This window comes from Procambarus clarkii, chromosome 5 (genome assembly GCF_040958095.1).
Source record: "Procambarus clarkii isolate CNS0578487 chromosome 5, FALCON_Pclarkii_2.0, whole genome shotgun sequence".
Taxonomy (NCBI): Eukaryota; Metazoa; Arthropoda; class Malacostraca; order Decapoda; family Cambaridae; genus Procambarus; species Procambarus clarkii.
This window is the reverse complement of record NC_091154.1, coordinates 49,963,636-49,982,126: the sequence shown is the minus strand read 5'-3', so window position 1 is coordinate 49,982,126 and position 18,491 is coordinate 49,963,636. Positions and strand designations below refer to the sequence as shown.

Below are 18,491 nucleotides of genomic sequence, written 5' to 3'. Positions count from 1 at the left end.
GTCACCATTGTCTTGGTGACAAGTTTACAGTATTATAGTATTTTTACGTATTAGAAATTTATTTGTTTTTTACATAATTATAAATAAATATGACCTATTTCCTGTATGACATTTGATGAAAATACATTAACTACTGTATGAATAGTGAGGAAAGTGTAGTGAGAGCTGAGAGTTACTTACCTGTGTGGCCTTGTGGCGTCTGGTGGCCCCAGTGTGGTCCATCTCCTGACAACTGCTGTCAGTGTGGCGTCTGGTGGCCCCAGCGTGGTCCATCTCCTGACTACTGCTGTCAGTGTGGCGTCTGGTGGCCCCAGTGTGGTCCATCTCCTGACTACTGCTGTCAGTGTGGCGTCTGGTGGCCCCAGTGTGGTCCATCTTCTGACTACTGCTGTCAGTGTGGCGTCTGGTGGCCCCAGTGTGGTCCATCTCCTGACTACTAGTGTCAGTGTGGCGTCTGGTGGCCCCAGTGTGGTCCATCTTCTGACTACTGCTGTCAGTGTGGCGTCTGGTGGCCCCAGTGTGGTCCATCTTCTGACTACTGCTGTCAGTGTGGCGTCTGGTGGCCCCAGTGTGGTCCATCTTCTGACTACTGCTGTCAGTGTGGCGTCTGGTGGCCCCAGTGTGGTCCATCTCCTGACTACTGCTGTCAGTGTGGCGTCTGGTGGCCCCAGTGTGGTCCATCTCCTGACTACTGCTGTCAGTGTGGCGTCTCTTGGCCCCAGTGTGGTCCATCTCCTGACTACTGCTGTCAGTGTGGCGTCTGGTGGCCCCAGTGTGGTCCATCTCCTGACTACTGCTGTCAGTGTGGCGTCTGGTGGCCCCAGTGTGGTCCATCTTCTGACTACTGCTGTCAGTGTGGCGTCTCTTGGCTCCAGCGTGGTCCATCTCCTGACTACTGCTGTCAGTGTGGCGTCTGGTGGCCCCAGTGTGGTCCATCTCCTGACTACTGCTGTCAGTGTGGCGTCTGGTGGCCCCAGTGTGGTCCATCTCCTGACTACTGCTGTCAGTGTGGCGTCTGGTGGCCTCAGTGTGGTCCATCTCCTGACTACTGCTGTCAGTGTGGCGTCTGGTGGCCTCAGTGTGGTCCATCTCCTGACAACTACTGTCAGTAAGACGCCAGGACCACTGACAACTACTGTCAGTAAGACGCCAGGACCACTGACAACTACTGTCAGTAAGACGCCAGGACCACTGACAACTACTGTCAGTAAGACGCCAGGACCACTGACAACTACTGTCAGTAAGACGCCAGGACCACTGACAACTACTGTCAGTAAGACGCCAGGACCACTGACAACTACTGTCAGTAAGACGCCAGGACCACTGACAACTACTGTCAGTAAGACGCCAGGACCACTGACAACTACTGTCAGTAAGACGCCAGGACCACTGACAACTACTGTCAGTAAGACGCCAGGACCACTGACAACTACTGTCAGTAAGACGCCAGGACCACTGACAACTACTGTCAGTAAGACGCCAGGATCACTGACAACTACTGTCAGTAAGACGCCAGGATCCCTCCGTCCACTGTCTCTGACGATCTTCAGGGGATCAACAGTCTTCTCCTGCTGATGTTCGTGTGGGAAAAACCTGCTGGGATTGATATTAGAGGAGACTACCAGGGACTTGTAATGAACTAAATTAAAAAATTACTGTCTGTAAATTAATTCAACTAAAATCTCTAGCTAGGGTTGTAAATCCTAGCTCCTCTTTTCCTAATGACAGATTGTGGGCTGTAAGGGGCAGGTGGGGTGAATGAATTAGTTGATAGAAGTTCCAGTCCACCTGTAGACAGGGATCTCACATCAGCTTGTATTTTATAGAAGGATAAGATTTGATAAATTCAGTTATATGACTGAACACTGGCTCTGTTTAAATCGGGGATTTAAACATGTACATAGTCTAGCCTAGCACCATAACTATTAACAGCCAATATATTCTTATACTATAAACTACAAATTAAATTGTAAAAGTATAATAAATGACTTTAAATGTACTGTTACCAAGTACAAAATTATAATCAATTAAATGAACTTATATGATAACTTAAAAATAACTAAGCAAGCAATTGTTAACTTAATTTATATATTCAAGTATATATGCAATGTATTTATATTCAATTTATTAGAATAAGCTACAATCAGCTTGACTGAATCTCTTCCAACACCACGGACACTTATGAGGTTTTATTTAGTTATTGCAGTTGAATCCTTTTCTGACACAATGGAGACTCGTGAGGTCTAGTGCTTGGATAAAGATTCATAGCTACACTACAATTTTAATAAACTTACTGAAAAATGAGGCGTTGCCTCGCTTTTTAACCGAGAGACAGATTTATAGAATATTAAAGTCACACAAGCATACAATTGGCCAATCATATACCAAAATAACCTTCAATATACTTCTCTGCCAGTCGGAGTGCCTGTCTGACAGTGTGCCAGACTGATTAACTTTCTCTTGTTGAGTTTAGGCACAATATTTTATATCACAGCTTTGCTGTATGATGATCTGGTAGCGTTGCTACGTGTTTGTCCCTGCAGTTGCAGAAGAATGATAGTTGATGGTGAAGGTGGAGCCAAGTCACTGTGTGCTCCGCTCTACACTTATAGATATAAATGTTCTAGGGATTTTCCTAGTAAATATTGTCCAGGTACTCCCCCAGTTCTAGAGAGTATTCACTGGTGATAAAGATAACTAGATAAGGTGTCCTAAGCCAAATAATGTTCGCTAAGGATCCGTCACTGTTCACTGTTTTGTCAACAAACGGGTAGTGCCGCGGGGTGTGTCCTGGGCCCTTCTCCCAGCCATCCCCCCCCCTCATGCTCCCTGAGCACGCTAGCCTTCTATGAATATTGATTGATTATTTTTACAGTCTAGACTTATGATTGAGATAAGATGTGATTATAATATAATTAGATATAGGATATAAAGATTATAAGTAGTACTTGATAGTACCACCGATTCTTATTAAGGATTCGATTTTATCCCTACCAGATATTGAATCAATGTTCCAACAGTTTTTTAATTAACAGATCCTTCTAGAAGCTTCTGGATCCTTGAGAGATCATGCACAAAGTCACGTAGGCATCAATAGGGCCCTGTAGCGTATGTGATCATAGTGACATTGTCATCTAGGATCAAGCTGTATAAGGAATCTATTATGATTCTAATATGATTTTGATATGATTTTGATATGATTTAGAAATAATATAGAAATTATACATTTCTTAGATGATTATTAGATATGGTGGGGAAAAATTTCCCACAGTTCGGGTCAACATAGCCAACCCGCTCCTGTCGACCTGTCATCAACACAGGTCAACAGAGCATCACAAGTTATCAACACAGGTAAATAGAGCCTCACTAGTCTTCATCACAGGTCAACAGAGCCTCACTAGTCATCAACACAGGTAAACAGAGCCTCACTAGTCTTCATCACAGGTCAACAGAGCCTCACTAGTCATCAACACAGGTCAACAGAGCCTCACTAGTCATCAACACAGGTCAATAGAGCCTCACTAGTCTTCATCACAGGTCAACAGAGCCTCACTAGTCATCAACACAGGTCAACAGAGCCTCACTAGTCATCAACACAGGTCAATAGAGCCTCACTAGTCATCATCACAGGTCAACAGAGCCTCACTAGTCATCAACACAGGTCAACAGAGCCTCACTAGTCATCAACACAGGTCAACAGAGCTTCACTAGTCCTCAACACAGGTCAACAGAGCCTCACTAGCCATCAACACAGGTCAACAGAGCCTCACTAGTCATCAACACAGGTCAACAGAGCCTCACTAGTCATCATCACAGATCAACAGAGCCTCACTAGTCATCAACACAGGTCAACAGAGCCTCACTAGTCATCATCACAGATCAACAGAGCCTCACTAGTCATCAACACAGGTCAACAGAGCCTCACTAGTCATCATCACAGGTCAACAGAGCCTCACTAGCCATCAACACAGGTCAACAGAGCCTCACTAGTCATCAACACAGGTCAACAGAGCTTCACTAGTCATCAACACAGGTCAACAGAGCCTCACTAGTCATCAACACAGGTCAACAGAGCCTCACTAGTCATCAACACAGGTCAACAGAGCCTCACTAGTCATCATCACAGATCAACAGAGCCTCACTAGTCATCAACACAGGTCAACAGAGCCTCACGAGTCATCATCACAGGTCAACAGAGCCTCACTAGTCATCAACACAGGTCAACAGAGCCTCACTAGTCATCAACACAGGTCAACAGAGCCTCACTAGTCATCAACACAGGTCAATAGAGCCTCACTAGTCATCATCACAGATCAATAGAGCCTCACTAGTCATCAACACAGGTCAACAGAGCCTCACTAGTCATCATCACAGATCAACAGAGCCTCACTAGTCATCATCACAGATCAATAGAGCCTCACTAGTCATCAACACAGGTCAACAGAGCCTCACTAGTCATCAACACAGGTCAACAGAGCCTCACTAGTCATCATCACAGATCAACAGAGCCTCACTAGTCATCCACACAGGTCAACAGAGCCTCACTAGTCATCATCACAGGTCAACAGAGCCTCACTAGTCATCAACACAGGTCAACAGAGCCTCACTAGTCATCAACACAGGTCAACAGAGCCTCACTAGTCATCAACACAGGTCAATAGAGCCTCACTAGTCATCATCACAGATCAATAGAGCCTCACTAGTCATCAACACAGGTCAACAGAGCCTCACTAGTCATCAACACAGGTCAATAGAGCCTCACTAGTCATCAACACAGGTCAACAGAGCCTCACTAGTCATCAACACAGGTCAACAGAGTCTCACAAGTCATCAACACAGGTCAACAGAACATCACTAGTCATCAACACAGGTCAACAGAGCCTCACTAGTCATAATCACAGATCAATAGAGCCTCACTAGTCATCAACACAGGTCAACAGAGCCTCATTTGTCATCAACACAGGTCAACAGAGCCTCATTTGTCATCAACACAGGTCAATAGAGCCTCACTAGTCATCAACACAGGTCAACAGAGCCTCACTAGTCATCAACACAGGTCAACAGAGCCTCACTAGTCATCATCACAGATCAATAGAGCCTCACTAGTCATCAACACAGGTCAACAGAGCCTCACTAGTCATCAACACAGGTCAACAGAGCCTCACAAGTCATCAACAGAACATCACTAGTCATCAACACAGGTCAACAGAGCCTCACTAGTCATCATCACAGATCAATAGAGCCTCAATAGTCATCAACACAGGTCAACAGAGCCTCACTAGTCATCAACACAGGTCAATAGAGCCTCACTAGTCATCAACACAGGTCAACAGAGCCTCACTAGTCATCAACACAGGTCAACAGAGCCTCACTAGTCATCAACACAGGTCAACAGAGCCTCACTAGTCATCAACACAGGTCAATAGAGCCTCGCTAGTCTTCAACACAGGTCAATAGAGCCTCACTAGTCATCAACACAGGTCAATAGAGCCTCACTAGTCATCAACACAGGTCAACAGAGCCTCGCTAGTCATCAACACAGGTCAATAGAGCCTCACTAGTCATCAACACAGGTCAACAGAGCCTCACTAGTAATCAACACAGGTCAACAGAGACTCACTAGTCATCAACACAGGTCAACAGAGCCTCACTAGTTATCAACACAGGTCAACAGAGCCTCACAAGTAATCACTCACAAGTTAACTAAGTCAACACCAGTACTGGTGCTGGCTACACCTGGCCCGTTATCACTGACACAGGCAGTGTTGCAGCGCCACAGTTATCTGCTGTTATCATCAGTATCTCATGATAACAGTTGCTGGTCGCTACAATCTGCTGCCGTCACATTATCATGAACAATGTTCTTAGTTAAACATACAAGACAAAAGTCACTCCAGATTATGTTAATGTTGTCCTTAACGTGTTCCCAACATTCCAGCAACATCCAAACGAATTTATACAAGAATAAGTATTGGTCTTGCTCCTGGCTCCGGGCCCCGCTGGTCGAGTGGTGAGAGTCCCAAGACCATTGTTGTTGTGCAGGAGCTGAGTGTTACTCCTGGCTCCGGGCCTCGCTGGTCGAGTGGTGAGAGTCCCAAGACCATTGTTGTTGTGCAGGAGCTGAGTGTTACTCCTGGCTCCGGGCCCCGCTGGTCGAGTGGTGAGAGTCCCAAGACCATTGTTGTTGTGCAGGAGCTGAGTGTCACTCCTGGCTCCGGGCCCCACTGGTCGAGTGGTGAGAGTCCCAAGACCATTGTTGTTGTGCAGGAGCTGAGTGTTACTCCTGGCTCCGGGCCCCGCTGGTCGAGTGGTGAGAGTCCCAAGACCATTGTTGTTGTGCAGGAGCTGAGTGTTACTCCTGGCTCCGGGCCCCGCTGGTCGAGTGGTGAGAGTCCCAAGACCATTGTTGTTGTGCAGGAGCAGAGTGTGGCAACTGTATTGGTTGTGCCTAGTGTGTCCCTACACCACATGAACCTAGTGTGTCCTGACGCCCCATGAACCAGTTGTACCTAGGTGGTCTGACGCCTCATGAACCAGCTGTGACTAGTGTGTTCTGACGCCCCATGAACCAGCTGTGTCTAATGTGTCATAACACATGAACCAGCTGTGCCTAGTGAGTTCTGTCGCCGCATGAACCAGCTGTGCCTAGTGAGTTCTGATGAACCAAGAACCAGCTGTGCCTAGTGTGTTCGGATACCCCATGATCTAGCTCTGCATAGTGTCTTATAATACCCCAAGAACCAGCTGTGCCTAGTGTGTTCTGACGCCCCATGAACCAGCTGTGTCTAGGGTGTTTTGACGCCCCATGAACCAGCTGTACCAAGTATGTTCTGACGCCCCATGAACCAGCTGTGTCTAGTGTGTTCTGACGCCCCATGAACCAGCTGTGCCTAGTGTGTTCTGACGCACCATGAACCAGCTGTGACTAGTGTGTTCTAACGTCCCATGAACCAGCTGTGTCTAGTGTGTTCTGACGCCTAATGAACCAGCTGTGATTAGTGTGTTCTGACGTCCCATTAACCAGCTGTACCTAGTGTGTTCTGACGTCCCATGAACCAGCTATGTCTAGTGTGTTCTGACGCCCAATGAACCAGCTGTACCTAGTGTGTTCTGACGTCCCATGAACCAGCTGTACCTAGTGTGTTCTGACGCCCCATGAACCAGCTGTGCCTAGTGTGTTCTGACACCCGATGAACCAGTTCTGACTAGTGTGTGCTGACGCCCCATGAACCAGCTCTGACTAGTGTGTTCTGACACCCCATGAACCAGCTGTGCTTAGTGTGTTCTGACTCCCCATGGACCAACTGTGCCTAGTATGTTCAACGTCCCATGAACCGGCTGTACCTAGTGTGTTCTGACTCCCCATGAACCAGCTGTGCCTAGAGTGTTTTGACGCCCCATGAACCAGCTGTGCCTAGTGTGTTCTGACTCCCCATGAACCAGCTGTGCCTGGTGTGTTTTGACGCCCCATGAACCAGCTGTGCCTGGTGTGTTTTGACGTCCCATGAACCAGCTGTGCCTGGTGTGTTTTGACGCCCCATGAACCAGCTGTAGCTAATGTGTTCCGACTCCCCATGAACCAGCTGTGCCTAGTGTGTTCTGACGCCATATGAACCAGCTGTGTCTAGTGCGTTCTGACGCCCCATGAACCAGCTGTGCCTAGTGTGTCCTGACGTAATATGAACCAGCTGTGTCTAGTGCGTTCTGACGCCCCATGAACCAGCTGTGCTTAGTGTGTTCTGACTCCCCATGGACCAACTGTGCCTAGTATGTTCAACGTCCCATGAACCGGCTGTACCTAGTGTGTTCTGACTCCCCATGAACCAGCTGTGCCTAGTGTGTCCTGACGCCATATGAACCAGCTGTGTCTAGTGCGTTCTGACGCCCCATGAACCAGCTGTGCCTAGTGTGTCCTGACGTAATATGAACCAGCTGTGTCTAGTGTGTTCTGACGTCCCATGAACCAGCTGTACCTAGTGTGTTCTGACGCACCATGAATCAGCTGTACCTAGTGTGTTCTGACGCCCCATGAACCAGCTGTCCGTAGTGTGTTCTGACGCCCCATAAACCAGCTGTGATTAGTGTGTTCTGACGTCCCATTAACCAGCTGTACCTAGTGTGTTCTGACGCCCCATGAACCAGCTGTACCTAGTGTGTTCTGACGTCCCATGAACCAGCTGTGCCTAGTGTGTCCGACGCCCCATGTACCAGCTGTGCCTAGTGTGTTCTGACGCCCCATGAACCAGCGGTGTCTAGTGTGTTCTGACGCCCCATAAACCAGCTGAGTCTAGTGTGTTCTGACGCCCCATGAACCAGCTGTCCATAGTGTGTTCTGACGCCCCATAAACCAGCTGCGATTAGTGTGTTCTGACGTCCCATTAACCAGCTGTACCTAGTGTGTTCTGACGTCTCATGAACCAGCTGTGCCTAGTGTGTTCTGACGCCCCATGTACCAGCTGTGCCTAGTGTGTTCTGACGCCCCATGAACCAGCTGTGTCTAGTGTGTTCTGACGCCCCATAAACCAGCTGTGTCTAGTGTGTTCTGGCGTCCCATTAACCAGCTGTACCTAGTGTGTTCTGACGCACCATGAATTAGCTGTACCTAGTGTGTCCTGACGCCCCATGAACCAGCTGTGATTAGTGTGTTCTGACGTCCCATTAACCAGCTGTGTCTAGTGTGTTCTGACGCCCCATGAACCAGCTGTGCCTAGTGTGTTCTGACGCCCCATGAACCAGCTGTGCCTAATGTGTTCTGACGCCACATGAACCAGCTGTGCCTAGTGTGTTCTGATGCCCCATGAACCAGCTGTGCCTAGTGTGTTCTGACACCCCATGAACCAGCTGTGCCTAGTGTGTTCTGACGCCCCATGAACCAGCTGTGCCTAGTGTGTTCTGACGCCCCATGAACCAGCTGTGCCTAGTGTGTTCTGACGCCCCATGAACCAGCTCTGACTAGTGTGTCTGACGCCCCATGAACCAGCTGTTCCTAGTGTGTTCTGACGCCCCATGAACTAGCTGAGCCTAGTGTGTTCTGACGCCCCATGAACCAGCTGTGCCTAGTGTGTTCTGACGTCCCATGAACCAGCTGTGACAAGTGTGTGTTCTGACGTCCCATGAACTAGCTGTGCCTAGTGTGTTCAGGTGCCCCATGAACCAGCTGTGCCTACTGTGTTTGCACGCCCCATGAACCAGCTGTGACTAGTGTGTTTGCACGCCTCATGAACCAGCTGTGCCTACTGTGTTTGCACGCCCCATGAACCAGCTGTGCCTACTGTGTTTGCACGCCTCATGAACCAGCTGTGCCTACTGTGTTTGCACGCCCCATGAACCAGCTGTACCTAGTGTGTTCTGACTCCCCCATGAACCAGCTGCGCCTAGTGTGTTCTGATGTCCCATGAACCAGCTGTGCCTAGTGTGCTCTGACTCCCCACGGACCAGCTGTGCCTTGTGTGTTCAACGTCCCATGAACCGGCTGTACCTAGTGTGTTCTGACTCCCCATGAACCAGCTGTGCCTAGTGTGTCCTGACGCCATATGAACCAGCTGTGTCTAGTGCGTTCTGACGCCCCATGAACCAGCTGTGCCTAGTGTGTCCTGACGTAATATGAACCAGCTGTGTCTAGTGTGTTCTGACGTCCCATGAACCAGCTGTACCTAGTGTGTTCTGACGCACCATGAATCAGCTGTACCTAGTGTGTTCTGACGCCCCATGAAACAGCTGTCCGTAGTGTGTTCTGACGCCCCATAAACCAGCTGTGATTAGTGTGTTCTGACGTCCCATTAACCAGCTGTACCTAGTGTGTTCTGACGCCCCATGAACCAGCTGTACCTAGTGTGTTCTGACGTCCCATGAACCAGCTGTGCCTAGTGTGTCCGACGCCCCATGTACCAGCTGTGCCTAGTGTGTTCTGACGCCCCATGAACCAGCGGTGTCTAGTGTGTTCTGACGCCCCATAAACCAGCTGAGTCTAGTGTGTTCTGACGCCCCATGAACCAGCTGTCCATAGTGTGTTCTGACGCCCCATAAACCAGCTGCGATTAGTGTGTTCTGACGTCCCATTAACCAGCTGTACCTAGTGTGTTCTGACGTCTCATGAACCAGCTGTGCCTAGTGTGTTCTGACGCCCCATGTACCAGCTGTGCCTAGTGTGTTCTGACGCCCCATGAACCAGCTGTGTCTAGTGTGTTCTGACGCCCCATAAACCAGCTGTGTCTAGTGTGTTCTGGCGTCCCATTAACCAGCTGTACCTAGTGTGTTCTGACGCACCATGAATTAGCTGTACCTAGTGTGTCCTGACGCCCCATGAACCAGCTGTGATTAGTGTGTTCTGACGTCCCATTAACCAGCTGTGTCTAGTGTGTTCTGACGCCCCATGAACCAGCTGTGCCTAGTGTGTTCTGACGCCCCATGAACCAGCTGTGCCTAATGTGTTCTGACGCCACATGAACCAGCTGTGCCTAGTGTGTTCTGATGCCCCATGAACCAGCTGTGCCTAGTGTGTTCTGACACCCCATGAACCAGCTGTGCCTAGTGTGTTCTGACGCCCCATGAACCAGCTGTGCCTAGTGTGTTCTGACGCCCCATGAACCAGCTGTGCCTAGTGTGTTCTGACGCCCCATGAACCAGCTCTGACTAGTGTGTCTGACGCCCCATGAACCAGCTGTTCCTAGTGTGTTCTGACGCCCCATGAACTAGCTGAGCCTAGTGTGTTCTGACGCCCCATGAACCAGCTGTGCCTAGTGTGTTCTGACGTCCCATGAACCAGCTGTGACAAGTGTGTGTTCTGACGTCCCATGAACTAGCTGTGCCTAGTGTGTTCAGGTGCCCCATGAACCAGCTGTGCCTACTGTGTTTGCACGCCCCATGAACCAGCTGTGACTAGTGTGTTTGCACGCCTCATGAACCAGCTGTGCCTACTGTGTTTGCACGCCCCATGAACCAGCTGTGCCTACTGTGTTTGCACGCCTCATGAACCAGCTGTGCCTACTGTGTTTGCACGCCCCATGAACCAGCTGTACCTAGTGTGTTCTGACTCCCCCATGAACCAGCTGCGCCTAGTGTGTTCTGATGTCCCATGAACCAGCTGTGCCTAGTGTGCTCTGACTCCCCACGGACCAGCTGTGCCTTGTGTGTTCAACGTCCCATGAACCGGCTGTACCTAGTGTGTTCTGACTCCGCATGAACCAGCTGTGTCTAGTGTGTTCTGCCGCCCCATGAACCAGCTGTGTCTAGTGTGTTCTGACACCACATGAACCAGCTATTCCTAGTGTGTCTTGACGCCATATGAACCAGCTGTGCCTAGTGTGTCTTGACGCCATATGAACCAGCTATACCTAGTGTGTTCTGGCGCCTCATGAATCAGCTGTGTCTAGTGTGTTCTGACGCCCCATGAACCAGCTGTGTCTAATGTGTCCCTACACCACATGAACCAGCTGTGCCTAGTGAGTTCTGACGCCCCACGAACCAGCTGTGCCTAGTGAGTTCTGATGAACCACGACCAGCTGTGACTAGTGAGTTCTGACGTCCCATGAACCAGCTGTGACTAGTGAGTTCTAACGCCCCATGAACCAGCTGTGCCTAGTGAGTTCTGACGCCCCACGAACCAGCTGTGCCTAGTGAGTTCTGATGAACCACGAACCAGCTGTGACTAGTGAGTTCTGACGTCCCATGAACCAGCTGTGACTAGTGAGTTCTAACGCCCCATGAACCAGCTGTGACTAGTGAGTTCTGACGCCCCATGAACCAGCTGTGCCTAGTGAGTTCTGATGAACCACGAACCAGCTGTGCCTGTGGTACATATGGGGCTTGAATCTAATTATTTAAATATTAATATAGTAAATTAAATTACGAAGGACCACCCGCTTTTATAGTAAAGAGGAAAACTGAGAAATTATGATCATTAGGTAATTCCTAGATGAACCAGTAACTATGGATAAAATACTAGGGAATATGATCCTAGAAATAATTAATGGGCTGTATAATTAAATGAATCAAACCTCAAACACCTACATTGGGGGGTTATTACTGGAACTCAGTACGTCCAGGAACTAGTGTGGTTCGTTCACTAATCCAAGGTATAATAATCTAATCCTATGAATACTTATGAAATCATTATCGTTATCATTAATGGGAACATAGATTACGAACATAAAAATAGTAATCATAATAAACACATGTTAATTCAATAAACAGAGTTCTGCATGTAAAAGACTACAGATAATAAATGAGAGGAATACAAAGGAATCTTAGCTTAATGACGATTCCTTAGAAGTTAGTCACGACGCTTCCTCTGACTCTCCTGGACTCGTCATGGAACACTAGGAGTTGATTAACATGGGAAAGGACAGCTCGGAGAATTCTTCTCACACGCTGCAAAATAAATGTTTACAGTAGCAACAAATTAACTACTGTATTTCTATGCTCAATAATTTAATATTAATGGTAAATGAATGATAATGACCTGTAATTTATTGTTGCTATACGTCGTCACGACAAGCTACCCAGCTATAAGTCTACACCCTATCAGGTGCATCAAATACGGATAAGATACTTAGCTAATATGGGCACTGTGTAAGTTTAGGCTTGCCGAAATTCGCGTCCCAGGCTCTGGCTTGGCCTATCCTGGATAATGACGCGCTTCACTGGCCGGTCACGTGGAGTCACAAAGAACCGAAATTTAACAGGTTCCGTGAATGACACTGACACCAAGTGAAGGTATTGTCTGCAAGGCTCTTCACGCCTCACAGTGGCGACTTTCTTCTGTAGTATGGATAACGTTTACCCCGATGACTGGGTAATGGCGTCTCCTCGTGAGCAACACGTGAACAGGTCCGCTCGGGAGCGATTCAACACGTGTACTGGCGTCCTCTCCCGCACCGCCCCGCGTCCCGCGTTTATTAACCAAATTAATATTATGGATATCATTATTTCTCGCGGTTGTGCTTGAAATGCTCGAGTTAGGACGGGTTTATTATTTGGAAGAGTTAAATATTATCATTTGCCAGTGCTATGATAGTAAACATATAATGGAGAAGAATTAATGTCTCTCCATGGCATTCACGCGTGACGTTAATTTTTATTACTAGATATCTGCTATAACTATAAACTCTCTATTTGGCTTTAGTTGGAGGTCAGTTTATCTGTAATTAATTATCACACAGAACACCGTTTGTTATAGAGAATCGAATTCAATTCTCAGGCACATTGGATATAAATGTGTTTATTACAATGAAATCTGACGCAATACTGGCGTCGGGTGACGTAAGAATTCTAGCCTATTGTACAGATGTAATTATTAGTACATGTGAATTCTACGTTGTGTTAATTTTACTTACTACAATGATTAGTAGAATTAGTAATAATTAATGAGAATACAACAGTGTTGTATTCAGTGTTGGAAATTTCCAACATAACTCCGGGGGGAGGATTCTAGGGTCGTAGTGTACTGTGGAGTACTGACCTATCCCGAAGTTGGTATTAATATTAGTATATTAGTATGTTAATATGTTAGTATGTTAGTACACACATAACGAACGTCCCGTATTTATCAAGGACCTACAAGAAACTTAAGTCTTGCTAATTACATGTCAAATGAAACATGTTGTTTATAGCCTACACAATAATTAAAGATTTTAAATCACACAATTTAAACAACAGAATCTACTGTGATGTGAATATCTTGGGTCATAGTGACTTGTAATGGTTTATTACGTGATATCACACCGCAGTATCATCATAGTTATTCAAATGGGATGTGAAAGGAATTACTCTTGTTCAGAGTTGTAATAGGCTTGCAGATTCCGCCTACATTGTTGAGCAGCAGCTCTAGTGGGGCGGTTGCTTGGAGGATCAGAATTATTGTCCTCGGAAATTACTGGGGAAATTGGGTCTGGCTGATATTCTCGCTCAGTCAGTTCAAGGGGAACCAGCTTCTCTAAAGTTTTTAGAGTAGTGTTGCCTCGGCATAAAACTTTAACTGCTCTCAGGACACCTTGATGATCTGGATGAATGGCAACAATTTTGCCTATAGGCCACTCTGACCTTGGTCCATCACTGTCGACTAGTACTAGGTCCCCTGGTTTTAATTGCACCTTATTGTAAGGACTCGAAGCTCCATAGTGGTACTCTCGTAGAGCTGTGAGGTACTCTTGAGTCCACACCTCATTCCACCTGTTAATAACTCTGGAGAGATGCTGGTAGCTTTCCACCAAGTCTCCTCTGGTCACATGTGACGGGTCTACAGGGTCCTCTTCGGCTAAAGGGATGAGAGGGCTCAGTAGACCTCCATGGATCAAGTGTGAGGGACTCAGAGGTTCTCTCTGGGTGAAATCATCAGACAGGTAGGTGATTGGGCGGTTATTGACTCGCGCCTCGATTTCCACAACAATAGTTTGGAGTTCGGAGTAACTGACCTTTTGTCTGTGTAGAGTTTTCCTTAGACACTTCTTGACTGTGCCTACCATTCGCTCATAGAACCCACCTTGCCAAGGGGCTCTCGGTGCTATGAATTTCCAGTGACATTGTCGTCTGTGTAGGACCGACTGTACTTCTGGGTGGTTCCAGACTTCTCGCAAACAAGTTTCTCCTGCCACAAAATTGGAACCATTGTCCGATATCATTAATTTGGGACAAGATCGGCGAGCAGCAAATCTGCGGAAAGCCTGGATGAAGGCTTCAGCACTCATATCTGAAGTGACTTCTAAATGTACGCCTCTGGTTGTAGCACACGTAAAGAGACAAATGTACGCTTTTACTGGTATATTATCTGGGTTACCAGTGAGAAGTAAGGCTCCTGTGTAATCAACACCAGTGGTTTCGAAAGGACGAAGATGAACCACTCTCTCTTCTGGGAGTGGTGGAGGTCCTGGGTAAGGACATACTCTAGCGTCGTATCTCTTACAGATTACACAAGATTTAATAATTGACTTAACTGTCTGACGACCTTGAGGAAGCCAGTACTTTTGTCTAAGGTCGGTGAGAGTATCTAACACTCCACCATGTAAAGTACCATATTGATGGTGATGTAAGACAAGAAGTTTAGTGATGATGTGGTGACGAGGTAGAAGAATTGGATTCTTTGTGTCCAAATCAATTTTTGCATGAAGCAAACGTCCTCCACATCTTAGTATATTATGAGTGTTGGTATCATACCAGATACCTAGAGACTTAGTTAATTTATCTGGAAGATTTTCATATTCGCTTCCATATGTCTCTTGTTGTGCACGTTTGATCCAGTAGAGGATAGGATTGGAAAACTTATGTCGAATTCCTATCTTAGCAAGAAAATCAAACACATATGCAGTCACTCTGAATAATTTGCTTAAGTTAGAATAATGGTGAGGATCAATGGCTAATGTTCGTTGAGGTTCTGGTTCTTTCATGGGAGTGGTGATATTGGTCACTATGACTTGTGGCTTTTGTTTGGGCCACTGACCACCAACAAGCCATGAAGGTCCATTGAACCACAGCGAAGACTTGATAAGTTGTTTTAGTGTTAACCCTCGAGATAAATAATCTACAGGATTGTCCTTAGTAGGAACATGTCTGAATTTATATCCAGCAGATAACTCATGAATCTCCCTGACACGATTACTGACGTAGGGAGTTTGGTTGTTGTTGTTTCTTACCCATTGTAAGACTGCCTCGTTGTCTGACCACAATACAATCTCACCAAAGTGGATATTATTGAGTGTCTTTGTCAGGCAATGAGCCAATCTTACTACCACCAGCAATGCAGTCAACTCCATTTGAGGCAAAGATCTCTTCTTAATGGGAGCAACTCTTGCTTTAGATGTGAGCAAAATTGATTGTGCACTATTAACTAAATAGGCTACTGCGCCGTATGCTTTGCCAGAGGCATCGCAGAAAACGTGCAAATTGGTGGGTAAGTTTGGTCCTGAAGCATTACGAGGAAATTTCAAAACGCCTAACTGATTAAAATCCGTTGAGAGTATTTGCCATTTAGCTTGTAACTCACTTGGTAACGGATCATCCCATCCCATATGTTTCTGCCAGCACTCCTGCATTAGGAGTTTGCCCCTTATTAATATAGGACTAAGTAGGCCTAAAGGGTCAAATGGTTGACTGACAAACGAGAGCAGTGTTCTCATGGTAAGGGTTGAATTATCAGTTTGTACTGACTTGACATTCATCTCGTCAGTACTGGTGTTCCATTCCACGCCTAGAACCTTTAATTGACTGGGTACCTGATAATCTGGAAATTCTTTCTCGATTACCTGGTTGAGCAGTTTGTTATTTGAGGCCCATGACTGTAGTGGCATATTGGCTCCTAATAGTTCACGGTTAGCCTCATGGTAGATTTCTACCAGATCAGCTTGATCATTAGTTGTCCCCTGGAAATTGTCGACATACAAGTTGTCGCTAATGTCTGCCTTATAGGGGCTGTTTGATTTCCTCAAATGTGTGTCTAATGTTGCTTGCAAAAGAAACGGTGAGGACGTAGCTCCAAATAATACTGAGGCAAAACGATAGGTGATTACTTCACTGTTAGGATCCAGTGGATCCTTAATCCAGGGGAATTTTGTGTAGTTACGATCTTCCTCCTGCAAACCTACTCGGAGGAAAGCTTTGCTAATATCAGCAGTATAGGCAAAAATGCCTGTGCGAAATCGTAACAGCACATCATGTAGCCTTTGTGTTAGGCTAGGTCCCATTTGGAGACATTCATTTAAAGACACAGTGCTTGGCTTTACTTTAGCACTGCAGTTAAAGACAATACGAATAGGTGTCGTCAATGAGTCTTTCACCACAGCGTGATGAGGTAAATAATGACCTGTTTTTCGGTCATCGTGTTCAACAACTTCAATAAATTTACTGTTAAGTTGTTGTTGGATAAGTTGATGATACATGTTCAGTTTGTCCGGCTGCTTCTGTAGTCGTGTTAATTGAGACTGTAATTGTGAGGCTGCCATAAAATAATTAACTGGAAGTTGTGGATGATCCAACCTCCATGGGAGTCTTACCCAGTATTTTTTATTTGCATAGACAACTGTATCCAGATATTGCTGGTAAGTCCACGTATCATCAGGACTTGGTTGTTCAGGGATAATGCCTAAAGTGTCTAAATCCCACAAACGATGTATTGGTGGGTCAGATTCAATATCCTCAGATATTTCCCTGAAGCGTAGGGGTGACTGCTCCAAGCCTAGTCACGCCACTATTATGTTATTAGATTGTTGGTTTGTGGACGCTGGACTTTGTCTGAAAAGCACCGGTCCTGTAAGCAATTTGCCTCCAGCAGACGACAACAAATTCATTCCGTGTTGTCTAGTGCATCCAGTTATAAACTTGTAATAATGATCAGCGCCTATAAGTATTCCAACATCTGTGAGGCAGTCAGAATTTATTTTATAATCTGCTAGCCTCATGCGGTTTCGTTTAAGATGTCTCGCAGTGCGAGCTAATCCTGTGACCTGCAGGTCTGTAGGAAGTTTATCTACTACTACCGCGTGTATTGGACTAGTAGAAGATCCGAGTCTTACTAATACTTTAACTACCTTGTAGTCACGAGGTCCACTATTTTACAAGAAACCAGAAATATTTAACCTCACACTTTTGGCAGGCTTTAATTTTAACTCATCTACCAACTGTTGTGTAATGAAGGTTTTCTGTGAACCTTGGTCAAAAAGACCTCTAGTGTTAATTCTAGATCTTCGGTTTATTAGTTTAAGTTGAGCTGTAGGCAGAGTAGTATTATTGCCTGACTCAGTAGCAAGTACATTTACTTCTTGATGCACTTTGCAATATTGCACTGCGGTAGAATTCGTGGAATTCTCCCCAGTGGTCATGGTTGGTGTAGAAGATTTTCTACATAAGGCGTAGTGGTGTACACCTTGGTTACAGCGGTTGCAGGAACGTAGCTGAACTGCACATTTCTTGGGATCATGAGAGCCCATGCACTTGGTGCACTTGTGCAATTCTTGCAACCTTTTAACCCTAACATTATAAGTAGGATAAACAGAGCATTGATATGTGGTGTGTCCCTGATTGCAGAACAGACACCTTCTCTGGTTAATAGACTTAGTTTCTTTTGTAGACAAGTCATTGGTTATCTCAGAAGGAGACACCGAATATGTACCTACATTTCCACTCCTTTTCCCAGTGGATGGAGTAGCTTTCGGTTTATATTTATTAGACTTACTCAGAGTCTGTTTAGGTTGGACTGAAGTATCAGTATTAGTTGGTTTAGACTCAGGTTTAATTTTATCATGAGTCTTCAACCTGTTAACCGTGATCCTCAATCCCTCGAATATTTGGTCAAGAGTGAGAAACTCGGTATTATAGTGTGAGCAGAGCTCTGTCAAGACATTTCGAGGTAATTTCCTCTGCAATAGTAACTTGATAGACCATTCTGAAGCAGGTATATTAACTTTAGTACCTAAGGCCTTTACTAGAGACTCTACTTCTAGTCTGAAGCTTTGAAGTGACTCTGGTCTACTATTTGGTGCATTCAGATCTAGCAATTGATAATA

The 18,491-nt window shown here is 46.2% G+C and overlaps 1 protein-coding gene across 1 annotated transcript in view; it reads right to left on the bottom strand.

Annotated features, from left to right (window-relative positions):
• The window catches only part of LOC123747568 (ankyrin repeat and KH domain-containing protein 1-like), a 69,283-nt gene extending 65,699 nt beyond the window's left edge, over window positions 1–3,584 (bottom strand). Inside the window, exons 1-2 of the mRNA XM_069304423.1 lie at window positions 2,395–3,584; window positions 181–1,788 (exon numbers count right to left, since the gene is read on the bottom strand). Of these exons, the coding sequence (XP_069160524.1) occupies window positions 181–1,089 (909 nt within the window). The 5' untranslated portion in view covers window positions 1,090–1,788; window positions 2,395–3,584. The remainder of the gene's footprint in view (window positions 1–180; window positions 1,789–2,394) is intronic.
• Between the last annotated feature and the right edge of the window lie 14,907 nt (window positions 3,585–18,491).